The 17,672-nt window shown below is 43.6% G+C and overlaps 1 protein-coding gene across 6 annotated transcripts; it reads right to left on the bottom strand.

The window, feature by feature from the left end:
* Nucleotides 1-101: 101 nt before the first annotated feature.
* Nucleotides 102-16,450, bottom strand: LOC138410493 (tumor necrosis factor receptor superfamily member 14-like). Of its 6 annotated transcripts, XM_069526812.1 has the most exons (10): nucleotides 16,364-16,450; nucleotides 16,040-16,257; nucleotides 15,183-15,263; nucleotides 13,949-14,042; nucleotides 13,630-13,755; nucleotides 13,275-13,430; nucleotides 12,058-12,145; nucleotides 11,779-11,951; nucleotides 11,649-11,671; nucleotides 9,355-11,527 (listed from the first exon to the last, which is right to left on the bottom strand). In XM_069526812.1, exons 3-10 carry the CDS (start codon nucleotides 15,210-15,212, stop codon nucleotides 11,480-11,482), a joined length of 738 nt encoding a protein of 245 aa, XP_069382913.1. In that variant the 5' UTR covers nucleotides 15,213-15,263; nucleotides 16,040-16,257; nucleotides 16,364-16,450; the 3' UTR covers nucleotides 9,355-11,479. The 6 variants fall into 6 exon arrangements, with proteins under 6 accessions (XP_069382912.1, XP_069382913.1, XP_069382908.1 ...); XM_069526811.1 differs by lacking the exons at nucleotides 15,183-15,263; nucleotides 16,040-16,257; nucleotides 16,364-16,450 and adding an exon at nucleotides 102-1,783 and having other exon boundaries at nucleotides 11,467-11,527; nucleotides 13,949-14,431; XM_069526807.1 differs by lacking the exons at nucleotides 15,183-15,263; nucleotides 16,040-16,257; nucleotides 16,364-16,450 and having other exon boundaries at nucleotides 9,355-10,964; nucleotides 11,467-11,527; nucleotides 13,949-14,431.
* Between the last annotated feature and the right edge of the window lie 1,222 nt (nucleotides 16,451-17,672).

Here is a 17,672-nt window from a genome sequence, read left to right as displayed (position 1 = left end):
TATGAAGCTGTATAGATCTTCAAGCTCAGTAAGGTTAAAGCATTCTTTGGACTTTTATTGTGAAAATACAAAAGGAATAGCTAAAATAACCTAGTATTGTATATTTAATTTTCTAAATGTGTGTTTGAGTGAAGATTCTGGGTTTTACCTCTAAACATCTGTTTGAAACACAGATGTCTCTTTCTAAACAGAAGAGTGTAACACTGGGGGACATTCAGTGCAGATGGACAAAATAGAGTAGATGTAGTACCAGAGTCTGGTTTGTAGTAGTATCTGTTACTAAGCAACCAAAGGCAGAGTACACACTCTGCTTCCTGTTTATACTTACAGTGTATGTAACTGGTCTTGCATGTTAAATGTTTTCAGTGGCTCTTTTAAACTCCAAATGTTTTTGGACCATTTTGCTACAGTTTCTGGGCTGAAATATTTAAATTGAAGTTCACCTGCACTGTCAGATATAGGTGAGTTAACTAGTTCAAGTTTAAAGTAAAGCAACTTGGTTAACTGATCATTATATGATTGTATTAAGCTCTATGACACCATAAGATCATTATACTGAAGCAGGTATGTAAGCTGCAAGTGAAGCTGCAGTAAAATACATTATAAACAGTCATGTATAGAGCGATGTAAGATATATTATGAGAGCTTTTGAAAATTTCAGACATTTGAAATAACTAGATTTCTTTTTCAGATGCAAAACATTTTCAAAACCACTGGTTTAGTTTTTAACAATGTGATTTAACAGCTTGTTATATTGTCGATCAAAGAAATGTCCATAAATCCAGATGTTTGTGTTTCATAAATTTGGTTAAAACCTTCACTGAGTTGAGTGAATGGATTTACAGTGATCTGGAAAGACAGAGAACATGGTGGAGGAGCAGGTTGTTTGTTTTTTGTTGATAGAAACAAAGTTGTCCATTACAGTTGGAGATTTCAAGCTATGCATAACAGAACATGACAGTTACCAGTATGTTCATTAAATGGGATAAAACAATAAACCTTGTAAAACACTTATTATGCATCTTGACACTGCAAGTATTAGCAGGACAAGAACATGAATTCCACAAATATAATCTGTAACCAGTGATACTGAAATACAAACAGAGAAATATGAAAGATTCATATTAGGAGTTTTTTCTACTTGTTTAAATGGTGGAACATCTAGCTGGTCAGACTTGATGGTCCTGGTAAAAATAAAAGTGCCTTTTTCAGACAAATCTCTTTAAATCTATTATTTAACAACACAATGGCGAGATACATCGTCCTTTAAACACTGTCATAATTAGAACTATGGTTTCTGAGGTATTGTGTGTGAAGCACCGACAGTGAGAGCCATGTCATTTGCTTGCATGGAAGACCAAGAAGTGACATGCATGGAGTAAACACATCCAATAACTCATCCGTATTTCTAACACAGTGAAATAAAGCGGAGGATTAGGGTCTGCTCAGATACTGACTGTTTTATACACAGTAACCTCAAAAGGCTTAAGTGATTAAATCCTACAATTGTATACCTGCCCTGGGACAAGTGAGCATGTACATACAAAGTAAGCAGATCCACATTTTTGAAGTGAAACAATGCAAGAATATGATCACATGTACAAAATTAAAGACAAAAATGGACAAATAACCATGGTTGCATTGATGTGAAGTGCCTGAGGAGAGAGCTCTCACTGACCTATGAAATTCCACTCAAAGTCTACAAGGTTGATGTGACACATTTCTCTTGGAGACGATTCCCTCAGCTTTTGTTCCTCATTCTGGGTTGATTCAAAAGAAGCATCTACAAAACACAGAAGAACACAAGAGATGAGAGGTTGAACAGATATGAAGTCTAGAATATATGATGTCTATAATAAAGTGTTTATGAAGTAAAGGCTAAAAATAATAATAATGAAACATTTTGAAAAAAGAGAAAATAACAGATAGACAGCACAAGCCTCAGCTTGTATAGACAGCGTCCCAGTTAAACATGTTCAGTCTGTAAACAGAGCAGCAAGCCCTGTCACAACAGGTGAGAGGATGTCCCAGCAGACGATCCTCAAGGCTGATCCTCCAGTGTCCAACTGTCAAAGGCTCTTTCCCCGAGAAACAGGAATCAAGAGTCATCTCAAAAAGTATCTTGACTTTACCAAATATATCTAAGAGGAAGAAGTGTATGCTTTATTAATTATTAATACAGATAACCTTTATTAACTTATAACAAAACCCATCTGATATGCAATAGAAGATGTTCTGAATACATATCGAGCAATATTAGACGAGGAGTCAAAAGTAGGTTGAGTGTCCTTTCGCCACCACTGTGGAAGACAGCTGTAGCACAGACAAAAAACTGTGGTTAGGATATTAGCTCTATTAGATGAGGATTAAGATGGCAACAAGTCATTGCAGTATAAATGAAAAGAGAAAAGAAACAAACTAGACGAGTGAGTCCATCTCAAATCTTTGTCAAGTGGGCCATCAGCAGCTGGACAACATAGTAAAATTACAAAATAATATTAGTTCAACTTCAACACCAAATAAACTTTAACATTACTAAAGCTTTAGTGGAGTTAAGGTTATGGTGAAAATGTACAGAAGATGAGAAACTCATAATAATGCACCTAGCTGTGAACCAACTGACCATACAAAAGCCAATAAGAATAACTTTTAAGCACTGATAAGAAATTGGCCTAACCTACAAAATAACGATTTAAAAATGAGCTTTTCTGCTGTACTCACAAGTCACCACATGGCTAATTCAGAGGACCACAAGCTTATGCTGCAAGCTATAGCTAAGTAACAGTTCTAGTGTGAGGTTGTTTAAAGACCACAAAGGTAAGCAAACGATGCAAGGCAGAAAAAGTTGATTTCAACTTAAAGACTTGTTCATAAAATGCAGGATTCAGATGATAATCCTCTAAAAAAGATCCAGAGTTGGCTTCACCAATTTGTGTTCCACATGTGTCTTCTAGAAAAATAGTAGTTTTCCGTTTTTGCAGGACCTCTCTGCCGTTGATTCTGACATCCCCCCCAGAATGCAATGCTGTTTACAGTGTATTGCAATATCTTAAGGAAAACAGCTCATAAATATTTCCCAGAATACATTGTTCTTTACAGCACAGTACTGTTTTAATGGAAAACAGAATGTTACTGTCAGAATGTGGTCGTTTTCTTGGAGCAGTTCACCTGCACTGTCAGATATAGGTGAGTTAACTAGTTCAAGTTTAAAGTAAATCAACATGTTTAACTGATTATTAAATGATTCTATTAAGCTCTATGACGCCATCAGATCAGTAATACTGATCAGCTGTGTAAGCTTGTACCAATTCACCTTATCTCAGACAGCTCTAAGGAAAAGTACAATACGCTCATTTCACCAGACTCCAGTTGCTTCCAAATAACTGGTCGGGCTACACAAAATGATTAATAGCGCCAGAAGAACGCTGAAAACATCCGCGTTAAACACGCATTGACTAAAAAGCAAATTATCATCAACGAAAAAACACAGTTTGAGGGGAAAACACCGTGTATTTAAGGCCCAAACGAATTAAATATCAAGCCACGACCGCGGCGGCAATATACCAACATGGTCACCACAACAAGTAAACAGTAGTTCTCCCGGGATGACAGAGTGCACAGAACAACACCTACAAAGTGAAAAGTCCACTGAAGGTGTGTCTAAATTAAGGATACATAATATTAACAGGGGACAACAATGGCGAAACGTGACGGTCCACCCTCTGTTGGAACACCTCACGATCTCACCCCATCCGTTCAGCATCCGGGCTCCGCGATCTGGTTATCGGATGAGAGTTTGTTCCTCGCTCCTCGCTCGCCGCACTTCCTGTTACTTCCTCCCTCACCCCTTTATAACATTTGCTTAGATAATAAATACCAATACAAAAACACATAGTCCACGTTACACCTCTGGCCGTGTGATGTCATTTCTCTGATTTCCTTTTGTACGTTCTTCAAATGCAAAAAAACAATAACACAAACAATTTGATTATTGTGACATTTGTGGTACATTTAGGAAAGACAGGTGATCATTGCAAGCTGTTTTATATACAGCGATGTTAGATGTGTTGTGAGCTGTGGCAGTCTTGGGGGGGGGGTCCAACAGGGGTCCAACACTGAGCCTGGACCCCCCTGTGGCCCCCCTCTGACTGAAGACTATGATAATAATAAAATGATCGCTCCCTTGTGATTATACAGCGCTGATGTGAAAGACGGAATAGATGTGTGGCTCAATATTCTAGTCCAGAGACGTCAAACTCAAGGTAAACATATCATATCTTTTTTCGGTGAAAAAAAAGCTCCATAGCCCGAGCCAGGGTGCTCAATGCCCGGCTACACACACAGCGCTCCTCTCCACTCACTCACTGAGTATTGATGATATTAAATTATCTTTCCAGATATCCAGAGATCCCAGTGCTGTTACGGGGTGGTTCTTTGTTGGACCCCAAAGCAGACACTGAGAATAGTTACAATGTTAATGAAAAGTTTATTTTCACCAAAAACAAAAACGGGCAGGCTGTGGAGGCAGGGTGCTGGCTGGCCAAACTATCCACCGGACAACAAGCACGAGGGAAAACAAAAACTGAAGAGCAGCAACAAGGCACACCGAGGAGTCTGTGTAGAAAAAGAAAATAAAACGGGTTAAATGCAAAACACACAAAGAAAACGAGAAGCAAGAATCCACGGTTGGCATTGCTTTACGCTACCGGACTAGACGGAATTAACTGGCAGAGTAGTGGAGTCAGGACCAGGCTTTTATGGAGGGGATGATGGGTGAATGATTGCAGGTGTGCCTTGTTAGCTGCAGCCAGCCACACCCCCTGCCACACACACCACCTGCAGGATCAGAACAGAAGGGGGAGACAAACACAACACACCAACACCAGAATCACCACAGTACCCCCCCCTCAAGGGACACCTCCTGGTGGCCTACCAGGCTTGTCCGGGAACTGAGAATAAAAGTCATGGAGGAGTGTGGGGTCCAGAATGAGGGAGCGGGAAATCCACTGCCGCTCCTCCGGCCCATAACCCTCCCAATCCACCAGATACTGAAACCCCCTGCCTCGCCGACGTACGTCCAATATCTTAGTTACCGTATAGGCAGGGTGGTCATCAATACTCCGGGTGGGTGGCGGGGGCTCGGCCGGAGGGCTTAGCGGGCTGGTAGACACTGGCTTGAGGAGAGAGACATGGAAAGCTGGGTGGATATTAAGTGAGGGGGGAAGCTTAAGCCTCATAACACAGGGGTTGATGACCCGGTCAATCTCGTACGGGCCAATAAATTTGGGTGTCAGTTTCCGGGATTCTGTTTGAAGTGGTAAGTCCCGGGAAGATAACCATACTCTCTGACCAGGCTGGTAATTAGGGGCCGGGGTGCGATGACGGTCCGCTACTCTCTGATTGCGAGCAGCGGTACGGATGAGGGCTGCCCGGGCCTCACGCCAGACTCGACGAGCACGCCGGAGATGACCCTGCACCGAGGGTACCGCCACGTCCGTCTCCTGAGCTGGGAAGAGTGGAGGTTGGTATCCGTTAGCAGCCATAAACGGGGACATACCTGTGGCGGAGCAGACCAGGGAGTTGTGGGCGTATTCTACCCAGGGGAGGTGGGTGGACCAGGAAGCCGGATGGCAGGATGAGACGCAACGCAGGGCCGCCCCTAGGTCCTGATTTGCCCGTTCCGTCTGACCGTTCGTCTGAGGGTGGTAACCAGACGATAGGCTGGCCGACGCCCCCAATGCCTGGCAAAAGGCTCTCCATACACGGGCGGAGAACTGCGGACCCCTGTCCGATACAATGTCCACCGGGATTCCGTGGAGACGGAACACATGCTGGACCAGAAGAATGGCCGTCTCGAGGGCGGATGGCAGCTTAGACAGGGGAATGAAATGTGCCGCCTTGGAGAAGCGGTCGACGATGGTAAGTACAACAGTGTTCCCCTCCGAAGGCGGCAGGCCTGTGATGAAGTCCACCGCGATGTGGGACCATGGCCGGTGGGGAATGGGCAGGGGACGGAGCAGGCCGGCAGGAGCCTGATGGGAAGCCTTACTCCGGGCGCAGACAGAACAGGCGGAAACAAACAGCTTGGTGTCTGCAGCCATCGAGGGCCACCAAAAACGTTGTTGTATGAGGGTCAGAGTCCGGTGGGAACCAGGGTGGCATGAAATCCTGGAGGAATGCCCCCACTGGAGAACTGAGGATCTGGCAGCTGGAGGAACAAACAGACGGTTGGGTGGACACCCATGAGGAACTGGTTGGTCCTTCTGGGCTCCCTGGACCACTCCCTCGATCTCCCACCCAGCTGCTCCGACCACACAGGAGGAAGGCAAGATGGTACTCCCCGCAGAATCCTCCACCGGAGGGGCGAACTGACGGGACAAGGCATCCGGTTTGATGTTCCTGGTGCCGGGTCTGAAGGTGAGAGTGAAGTTAAAACGTCCCAGGAACAGGGCCCACCGAGCCTGGCGTGAGTTAAGCCTACGGGCAGAGCGGAGGTATGAGAGATTCTTATGGTCAGACCAGACTATAAATGGGTGAATAGAGCCCTCAAGCCAGTGCCTCCACTCCTGGAGGGCCAGGACGACCGCTAAAAGCTCCCGGTTTCCAACATCATAATTCTTCTCCGCAGAGGAGAGCTGGCGGGAGAAAAAGGCACAGGGGTGCAGCTTCTGGTCGGAGGCGGTTCGCTGGGAAAGAACCGCCCCCACACCGGAGTCCGAAGCATCCACCTCCACCACGAACTGAACTGCAGAGTCAGGATGTATTAGTACAGGTGCAGAGGAAAACAAAAATTTCAGTCTCGAAAACGCTGCCTCTGCTGCCGGTGACCATTCAAAAGGGATCTTGACTGAAGTCAACTTGGTCAGAGGTGTGGCAACTTTGCTATAGTCCCGGATAAATCTACGGTAAAAATTTGCAAATCCTAAAAACCTCTGAAGTTGCTTCCTAGATGTTGGAGTGGGCCATTCGGCCACTGCCTGAACCTTGGCAGGGTCGGTCTTAATTTGTCCCTTCTCCACAATAAAACCCAGAAAACTTACTGATGGAACATGAAAGGTACATTTTTCTGCCTTAACATACAGTTTGTTCTCCAGTAGTCTTTTCAGCACCAGTGCAACGTGCTGAACATGTTCCTTGATATTGCGTGAGAAAATCAAAATGTCATCCAGATAAACAAAAACAAACCTATTCAACATATCCCGCAATACATCATTAATAAGTGTTTGGAAAACAGCAGGTGCGTTTGTAAGACCGAAAGGCATAACCAGATACTCGAAATGTCCTAAAGGAGTGTTAAAACCGGTCTTCCACTCATCCCCCTCCTTGACTCTGACCAAATGATATGCATTACGAAGATCCAATTTTGTGAAGATGGTCGCTTCGTGTAAGGGCCCGAAGGCTGAGTCAATCAGAGGGAGGGGATATTTATTCTTGATAGTTATGTCATTTAACCCTCGATAGTCAATACAGGGGCGGAGCGACTTGTCCTTCTTGGCTACGAAGAAGAAGCCAGCTCCCATTGGTGAAGAGGAGGGTCGAATGAGACCGGTCTTGAGAGAATCCGTGATATATGCCTCCATGGCATCTCTCTCCGGTTTAGACAAATTGTACAGTTTGCTGGACGGATAGGGGGCACCAGAAAGCAAATTGATACTGCAATCATAGGGTCTATGAGGGGGAAGGGACAAGGCATGATCCTTATTAAATACATCTTGGAGATGATGGTAAACAGAGGGAACAGAGGTAAGATCGACCGGCTTGGGTGGAGATGGTGTGGTTGCTCCTCTGGAGGGAATGGCAGAATGTAAACAATGGGAGTGACAAAAAAGACTCCAATTGGTTATGGAGGAGGTAGACCAGTCAATGTGTGGGTTATGGAGTTTTAGCCAGGGGAGACCTAACACTAGCGGAGACGTGGGAGATGGGATAATGTAAAGGGATATAGTTTCGTGATGGTTACCGGAGAGTAGTAGTGACATGGAAACAGTGCGGTGAGTAACACGAGCCAGGAGCCTACCATCAAGTGCAAACACATCCTTAGGCTGAGGAAGGGGCTCAGAAGGAATGTTGGATTGAATAATAAAGTCAGAGTCAATAAAATTGTCATCTGCACCGGAGTCAATAAGGACAGACAGGGGTAAGGAAACCTGCGACCATGAAACAGTGCCCTTAAGTAGCAGGCGAGGAGGAGACAACATAACAGATGAGTGGCTCACCAGCGCTCCTCCTGTGGCTGATGAGCCCCCCCTTTTGGCAAAACAGGGCAATGAGCCATCTGATGATCCCCCTGACCACAGTACATGCAGAGCCTCTGGAGGCGACGACGCTGACGTTCCGTCTGAGTGAGCCTCATCCGCCCCAGTTGCATGGGCTCCTCGGGGCAGAGAGGAGAAGAGGTTGTCCGCGGAGGAGTCCCGTGGGGAGGAGATGGCGGACGAGAAGATTCCGGAGAACCCCGATGGTGAGAGCTCATTGTCTGTCTCACGGGAGGTGCGTGTCTCTCTCTCTCTGATCTCTCCCTACGTCTCTCACGGAGCCGACTATCTAAGCGAATGGCTAAAGAAATTAAGTCATCCAGAGAGGCGGTCTCGTCCCGAACCGCTAATTCATCCCTTAACTCCTCCCGCAAACCCCGGAGGAAAACCGCCTGTAGGGCTCGCTCATCCCACCCGCTCTCGATTGCGAGAATGCGGAAATCGATGGAATGAGTCGCGACTGAATTCTGTCCTTGGCGTAGCGAAAGGAGCCGACTACTAGCCTCCTTGCTACGTAGGGGATGGTCGAAGACCCTGAGAAATTCGGCGGAGAATGACTGAAAGGAATCGCAGATGGGTGAGTTAGCGTGTGAAATGGCAACAGACCAAGCCGCGGCGCGCTCCGACAGGAGACTCATTACAAAGGCGGTCCGCGACTGGTCTGAGGAATATGTGAGTGGTTGCTGATCAAAAACAAGACTGCACTGGTGAAGAAACTGTCTACATGACCCTAATTCTCCTGAATACCTGACGGGCGTGGGGATGAAGGGTTCCCGGGGTTGTGCAGAATGAGCGATGGGAAGTGGTGGTGGTGCTGGAACTGGAGCTGGAACCGGAGCTGGAGTGTGGACGGGAACCGTCGTCGTGGCGAGGTGAGTAGACAGCTGGTCCAAGCGGCCACCGACTTGTGCCATATTGGAGGAGAGATTCTGGAGCGCCTCCATAATCTCTTTTAGAGCTGTCTCGTGCTGACCCATGCGAACTCCTTGGTTCGAAAGAGCCTGTTTAACTTTCTCAGCATCTGCGGGGTCCATTTTGGCCAGTTAATTCTGTTACGGGGTGGTTCTTTGTTGGACCCCAAAGCAGACACTGAGAATAGTTACAATGTTAATGAAAAGTTTATTTTCACCAAAAACAAAAACGGGCAGGCTGTGGAGGCAGGGTGCTGGCTGGCCAAACTATCCACCGGACAACAAGCACGAGGGAAAACAAAAACTGAAGAGCAGCAACAAGGCACACCGAGGAGTCTGTGTAGAAAAAGAAAATAAAACGGGTTAAATGCAAAACACACAAAGAAAACGAGAAGCAAGAATCCACGGTTGGCATTGCTTTACGCTACCGGACTAGACGGAATTAACTGGCAGAGTAGTGGAGTCAGGACCAGGCTTTTATGGAGGGGATGATGGGTGAATGATTGCAGGTGTGCCTTGTTAGCTGCAGCCAGCCACACCCCCTGCCACACACACCACCTGCAGGATCAGAACAGAAGGGGGAGACAAACACAACACACCAACACCAGAATCACCACAAGTGCCTGTGTGCTGCTGTCTGTGCCCTGTCAAGTTCACCCACACGCTTTTCTCTGAGATGAAGATGAACAAAAACCCACACAGGAGTCGTCTCAGTGATGCACACCTTCACTCCATCTTGAGGGTTTCCACAGAACCTAACCCCAAACATTCATGAACTGGCTAAAAAAATAATAAAAGCAATATTACACAACGTTATTGCACATCACACATTTTCCTAATATCGTGCAGCCCTAATCGTCCGTAGTTTGGGACACTTGTGTTATGGAATAGAACTGAATGCTTTTATTATCATCACACAGCTGAAATTAGGGGCAACTCCTCAGTGGCAGGCCCTACATGAAATACAAATAAAACCATCAGCAACAATCATCAACGCAACTCTACACACAAAGTTTAAAATATATATATTATAAAAATAAATAATGTGTTAAAGGTTCAGTGTGTAACAAGCTGGTAACGTCATATCAGACTTGCTCCTCACTCCTCCCTCCTTTCCTGAGCGTGAGGAGAACATCGATGCGTCAAAAGGCCGAATGACCTCACTGAGCTGACTTCTCTGCAGTGATGAGGAGGAGTCCATAGACAGTAGCGGGATACATTGAGTTACTCAGTGTAGCTGCAGTGTGATCAGTCCAATCCAGTATATTGTTCATGTGAACACCCAGGTACTTGTAAGATGTCACCATCTCTATATCCGTTCCCTGGATGATCACCTGTGTGCAGGGTTGTTTGTGCCTGTGGAAATCCAGCACCAGCTCTTTGGTCTTCCCGGCATTGAGCTGGAGGTGGTTCAACTGGCACCAGACCACAAAGTCCTTAATGAGCTCTCTGTAGGCTCTGTCGTCCCCGTCCCTGATGAGGCCGATAACAGCAGAGTTGTCAGAGAACTTTTGTAGATGGCAGTGAGGTGACTGGTAGTTGAGGCACGTGCAGCTCACTCACTGTCAGCAGGAGATTCAGGCAGTTTTAATAAACATGCTCCAAGTTTCATATTCCCAGCTCACTGTAGTTTGGGTGCAGTGACATCTGTGAAGTGATGTGAAACAGAGCAGTGGTTTTTTCTGTACCCTGCAAAAACAATTTACCAGAACCCAGAGGGATATACCTGGATTCTAGAGCACATTCACTCTGCAGTGCACAGACAGTTTACTGGTTCTCTGCAGGTTCATCTCTTTTGCTGAGGAAAGAAATATGTTGAATTAAAATGGAAACCTCTTGTACATGTGTACAGACTTCACAGAGTAAAGTCAGATCAATCTTAGGCCACTTTCAGACATGCACTGGACTCCAGACAATCTCCTGACATTCTCCAGAGGGGCTGGATGTTTCCCTAAAACTCTACCTAAATTGTCGATACAGCAGGATAGGTGTGCTGATGATGCTTCAAACATGCTACAGACGCAAAAATACAAATACAAAGAGAAAATCTCTGCAGCAGTTATTATGTTACATCCTGCCTCTGACTATTGGGCCACCCCTCACCTGAACGCTCCAGAGATTTGTGTTGATGTGAACGAGTTCTATAAAAGAATCTCTTGCTGCGTTGTTCATGTGTTAAAGACAAAGCTGGAGAGAGTCTGGACCCAATTCTGCAGACGTCCTCCAGAGGTCATGTCTGAAAGTGTCTATACAGTCCTCAATTAATGAATATTTCAATGTAGAGCACGCTGCTGTCTCACCTGCTGCTGTTCATTATGTTCTCTCCATCATATTCACAGCTTCTCCTCCAGCTGTGTTTCCCTTTTAGTGAAATATTAAATAAAATAATCAAATGACCTTCATCAAGCAAGTATTGTCATCAAGCACTGAACATATACACAGAGTCAGAACATACACTGTGAAAAAGAGAGAACAAACGTACCTCTGTGGGATTTCTTCTTTTTCCTGTTACAGAAAGAAACAGATGAAGAACCTCTAACTCGATGACATCATGACTTGATGGATTCTTATCATCCATGAGAACATTTTCTTTGATCACACACACATTGTACCTGAATGACATATTTTCCTCTTCCAGCAAACGAAGGCGATGGCAGATAAAACTAAAACAACCAAAACCACTGAAGTGATGATTCCCACTGTGACAATTAAACTGGTATTTTCACATTCAGCATCAGTTGAAGTTGTTCCTGGTCGCTTCAGCTGAAGGATTGGTGATTCACATCTGGAACGACAGGGGGACATTTTAACAGGACCGTGAGAGACACCACAGATTCACTGCAGGTGTAAGAAACCAGGCACGTCCACGTGTGGTGTGACTCTTCACTTACTGTGTGTGTGCTTGACAAGATGTACGGGTCCCATCAGAAAATGTTCCATCACTGCAGTCAGAGCATTCAGAGTCTGTGAGGGCTGTTCCTGTACAAACACAAACTATACAGTTACTATTGTACACGTCATATTAGGATTATAGAGCAAAGTGGTATTTGACATGAGACCTGTCTGATTATTGAGGTTTTTGATCAGCAAACATTTCCTTGTTCAAATTCCCTCCTTTTGATGTGAGATGTGATGAAATGTAGAGCAGCATGTCACTAAACTTACAAACATATTTCTATTAACTAAGGAACATTGACAGAATTTCAAAGATACAGAAACTATTTGACATTAGTTTCTCTCATCACACCTGGATCACTGCAACAGTCTTTTATGACTATATTCATTATTGTTTTTATATTTTTTGTGTTGTATAAAGAAAAGACAAGGTCAGATGAGATGCACCTTTAATGATCCTCCATGGAGGAAGTTCAGTCGACGCAGCAGCACAGTGAAAGCAGCAGTGCATGGACACAATGTAGTCAGAATAAAAATAAGAATACAACTTTGAAATAACACTGAATATATTAGGCTGTTTATCACAACTGTCCACTTCTTGTAGAATGTGACAGGCTGCCACTCAGCCACATTATTATTATTATTTCTCTTATGATTATGATTATTATCACAGTTGCACAGGAAGATTGGATTTTGATTAGTTTTGTTTTTAGTTAGTGAGTCCTCTTCAAACTGTTCTACAATATACTGTCCCTTTTTATTGTTTGTGTGCAGAACTTTTTATAAACAGTCTAAGTTGTTGTCTTTTGTTCATAAACCTCAGACAAACCATATATATACACAACTTTTCAAAATAAAAGATCTGTTCACTATAAGGCACTGCAGCAACAAATGTTTTACTTTGAAAACAAATTGGTAAAAAGGAAGTGATTCTCTGACTTCTGTTGCCATGACGGAGATCAGATAATCAGACTCTCTCAGTCCAATGTGGTGAAATTAAAATCATGAAATCATCAAAATGATCTGGCAGTGATTCTGACTGAACGTTTGATCATTCATAATACAGATGTCATGTGTGAAGCATGAAATGAACAATTTGCCACATATCATCCAAATGCTTCACAATTGACTGGATGACTGAAATAACCTGCTCTGTGTTCTTTTTTTACAGCTGAGAAAACTTCAATCTTAAAGTCAGAATTGGAAAACGCACCTCTCTGTTTGATGAACTGCCCTGGTTTACATTGTGTGTGTTTCTTTGCTGCTGCACAGTTGTTCCTTGTGCGGTCTGTACAGTAGAATCCTTCCAGAGGTTCACAAACTGAATCTGTTGTTGCTGTGCATGAAGTGTATATCTTCAGACCAGAATCTGTGGACACATAGAGGTTACATATGGAGGGAACATATGAAGATACAAAACTCGAACAATTTATTTAATATATGAGAAAGCAAGTATTTATTTTTGTCTGACAAAATATCATTAAAACTAATCTTTAGTTCTTGTTACATCTTTAGGCAATGAATTTGACAGTTTTAAACCTACAGTAAATGTAAAGACAGAAATCTACCTGGACCACAGGTCGTGCAGGGAAAACACATTGTAAGTCCAGTGGGAAGATTCATGAAGGTGTCCTTCTCACAGGGCAGACAGGAAGTGCTCCTAAACTCTGTGCAGTCTGTTTTAACACGATTTCCTGTTGAAAAGAAAACAATTGAATTGCATGAAATGTTTCTGTTGAACAAAGACAAATCATCTTGAGAGTTAAACTCACGTTATATGTGATTCATCGTAACATGCGCTGCAGTTTCATTCTTATTACTTACAACAAAAGAAGCCAAAACATAAAACAACCCATTCCATCTTATTCTTCTCGTTCAGGATCTTACCAGTTGGACAGAGAGGACAGCATTCATCCCCTATCTGATACTCAGTTAGATGACAAGTCAGAGTATTCACACAGAAGACTTTGATCAAAAGTATCTGAAGGACAGAGCAAAAGTTTAAACATGTTAACATTGTCATGAACAGAGAGAGGAGAGGAGACGACTGGACACTTAAATGACCAAATGTTTCTTCTTTGCAGTTTCTGTTTTTTGTCATATATTTGTGACAACATTTGAGTTAGTATTCAGATCTTTGTAAGTTCATTCAATGAAAGATGGATGTATATGGGTTTATTTTATAAAAACAATGGATGAGAACCCCAGAGACCTGCTCATCTGTTTAAACAGACTCAACACTGGCTTGATTGTTTCTGGAGTCAGATTGTTAATTAACAGTATCCAGCCCAAATACTCCTCCTCAAGTTAATAGCTGAGTAGTCTGCATCTGTTAAGGTGGAGCTCCACCAGTTGTTTTTGTTGACTGGCTTCAGTTTGTTTACCCCCCCACCCAAAGAAAATTATAAATTCATTTTATGGTCAGCTGCCACTACTCAGCCGTTCACACCACACAGGCCAGAAGGTGACCTGGCAACATTCCTGCTGCTAGTCTGATCAGGTCTGTGTGTCTTTCACTTTCAGTGAGTGATAACATTCATCATTAAACCTTCTACAGCCCATTGCTCTGCTCAAAGTTCAGGTCTTAGTTCTGTTCCCTTTCAAAGCCCACGTTTCCAACGGTTCAGTGAGATCCTGTTGATTTGAAATAAGAAGTGACCTCTATGTGTCTTTGACTGTTAAAAGATACTGAAACTGAGCTCTGGACAAATACACAACACACCACGGTCACACAGCTAAGAGTTGGTATCATATGTGAGCAGATGGTGGTTTTTCTGACATGATAACTGATCACATGATTAGTGCAGAGTGGAGGAGCGAGTTTTCACCTAAATCCTGATGTGGGTGTCTTCATGTGATTTTAGTTTTTCAGATGATTCAGATTCCACACTTCCTCATCCAAACCTGAAGGTTTTACACAACTCAGACTCAGACCATGTTTCCAGTAGTTCTCTGACAGTGACACTTTGTTGATAACACCAGTTCACAGCGAACAACTTATTGGTTCATCTCCACAAACTCACGGTGTCGATTTATCAGCGACATCACAACAATCTACTGGTTCACTCCTGCTCTGTAATATGCAACATTCAGAGGTTCTATAGAAATTCACTCAGCTTACCGTCGTTAACACGATCAGACGAACTTCCATGTTCCGTCTACAGGCAGTGAGCTCTCGGTTTCAAAGGGAGTGTCCTCGGAGCTGGATAAGAAAAATGGTGAAACATATTCACTTCATGGAAAAAGATCTCTCGACGCCACACAGCCGCTGAGGGAAGTTGGAAACATATTCACAGATTCGAACTTCGGATCAATAACTCACAAGCGAAACGTTGTTAAAACACAAAAGCCTCTTTCCAAAGTTCAGAGAGTCATCCTCCTGAACACATGGCTCTGGTCTCTATCTCTATTTACAGTCTATGCGCGTGCGCAGGGACCGTCTATGATTGGCTTATCTGCAGGTTCAGCAGTGGGTGGAGTGAAGGGGTCGGAGAGACAGAGTTATAACCTCTTTATATACAGTCTATGGTTATAACCTCTTTATATACAGTCTATGGTTATAACCTCTTTCTATACAGTCTATGGTTATAACCTCTTTATATACAGTCTATGGTTATAACCTCTTTCTATACAGTCTATGGTTATAACCTCTTTATATACAGTCTATGGTTATAACCTCTTTCTATACAGTCTATGGTTATAACCTCTTTATATACAGTCTATGGTTATAACCTCTTTATATACAGTCTATGGTTATAACCTCTTTCTATACAGTCTATGGTTATAACCTCTTTATATACAGTCTATGGTTATAACCTCTTTATATACAGTCTATGGTTATAACCTCTTTATATACAGTCTATGGTTATAACCTCTTTCTATACAGTCTATGGTTATAAGGAGAGTGTGATCAGGAAGTATCAGTGTGAGTTGTGGCTGTGACAGCAGCTCGTGTTCAGGGCGCTCCTCTCCACTCACCCGCCGAGTATTTGATGATATTAAATGAGTTTTCCAGAGTTCCAGAGATCCCAGTTCCAGATGTCTCGTCAAGTTCACCGTGTCTCAGGCTTCTCTCTCTCTCTCTTTCCTTGCGTCTTTCTCTTTCCATGTCGCTCTGGCCAGAGAGTCAGGCGGAGTGCAGGGGCTCCACTGGTGCAGAGTGCGCGATGCCCGGCGAGATCCACACGGAGCGAGCGCTGTTTTAAATTAAAATCACTTTTACATGAACATAAAAATGTGTTAAACAATTTAATTGAAAGATACAAGATGTTCTTATTTTCTGCATCATAACATTCATCTTACCAGGCATGTGCACAGATAGACCCCTAGTGGTGCTCAAGCACCTGCCCTTTGCCCTGGATGAGAAAAGTGCCCTTTCTGCTGGAGCCCAACAGTGTTTTGATATCTGATGGCATTTATTTGAGTTCTTGTGAGAATTCTGCTCCTCCCTCCTCCTCCCTCCTCCCCCTCCTCCTCCTCCTCCTCCTCCTCCTCCACTTAGCTCTCGTGCAGAGCTGAGCACTAAACCGCTGCAGCCTGCAGGTCTCCTCTGACCCGCAGCATCAGACAGACAGGTAATGGTAGTGTTTGTGCAAAATGAACCACAATACTTAACATTATAGCTGAAACATTCATGGCTACTGGCCCCACGTTTCCTGAACAAACAAACAAAAAAAGGGGCGGGTTGCAATGAAGCTACATTGTGATGTGCTGCAAAAAGCATTGGTTTCCTGGAAATGTGCTGATTCAATGCATTGTGTCAGTTGTCTGCTTTTTCTACCTGAAGATATAAAAGCAGAAAGGAGTGGAGAAAAGGGATCAGAAAGGGGAATAGTGCTCTTGAAAAAATCAAGCAGCACTCTGTCACAGAGGTCCACATGACAAGCATGGTGAGGTGGACCAATTACCAAAAGGCTCTCCAGACTTCATCTGATGTTGATGATGATCAGATGTAAAGGGAGTGGAAGCCAGAGAGCGAGAGAGGCAGACAAACAGAGAGATACTGACCAGGTTAATAGATCTCACAGTGTAGATCATAAAGAACAGGCTCAGGAGTCTCTGTGGGGAAGAAAGACTCTCTGACCTTCTCCTCCTGCCATTGAGCAAGACATACAAATAAACCAGAGGTCATAAGAATCTTCCAAGAGATGGCACCAAGGAGGATGCTCCTGTGAAGAAGCTGAACGATCCTGCTCCCCTCACCTCCTCCTTAAATAGATGTATTTTACAGAATATATTGGATGCTTTATTTTTATTTAATTTATTCAGAGCAGAGTTTTGATAAGTTTTAACTGAGAATATTTTTATGATTATTTTTTGCCTGTTATTTATTTATTAAAAAAATTAAAAATAAAAGTTTAATATATCGTACTGTGTTTTTTCTTAATTTTATGAATAATTTTGGCGATGGCTGCCCTTTTGTTTTTTTGGCTTGAGCACCTGCTTCCAAAGATGTCTGTGCACATGCCTGGGTATGTGTCTTGAAAAGCAGCGCAAGCTAAGCTAATGCTAGCAAAGTATTCTGTGGCCTAGTCACACACTGACTTTAGCAAATGAGCTAACAAGACTGTACAAAGTAAATTAAGCATAAACCTACCCCAGTGGCTCCACA

The sequence above is a fragment of the Paralichthys olivaceus genome, chromosome 6 (genome assembly GCF_024713975.1).
Source record: "Paralichthys olivaceus isolate ysfri-2021 chromosome 6, ASM2471397v2, whole genome shotgun sequence".
Lineage (NCBI taxonomy): Eukaryota > Metazoa > Chordata > Actinopteri > Pleuronectiformes > Paralichthyidae > Paralichthys > Paralichthys olivaceus.
The sequence above is the reverse complement of the archived record's forward strand: the minus strand, read 5'-3'. Positions and strand labels throughout refer to the sequence as shown.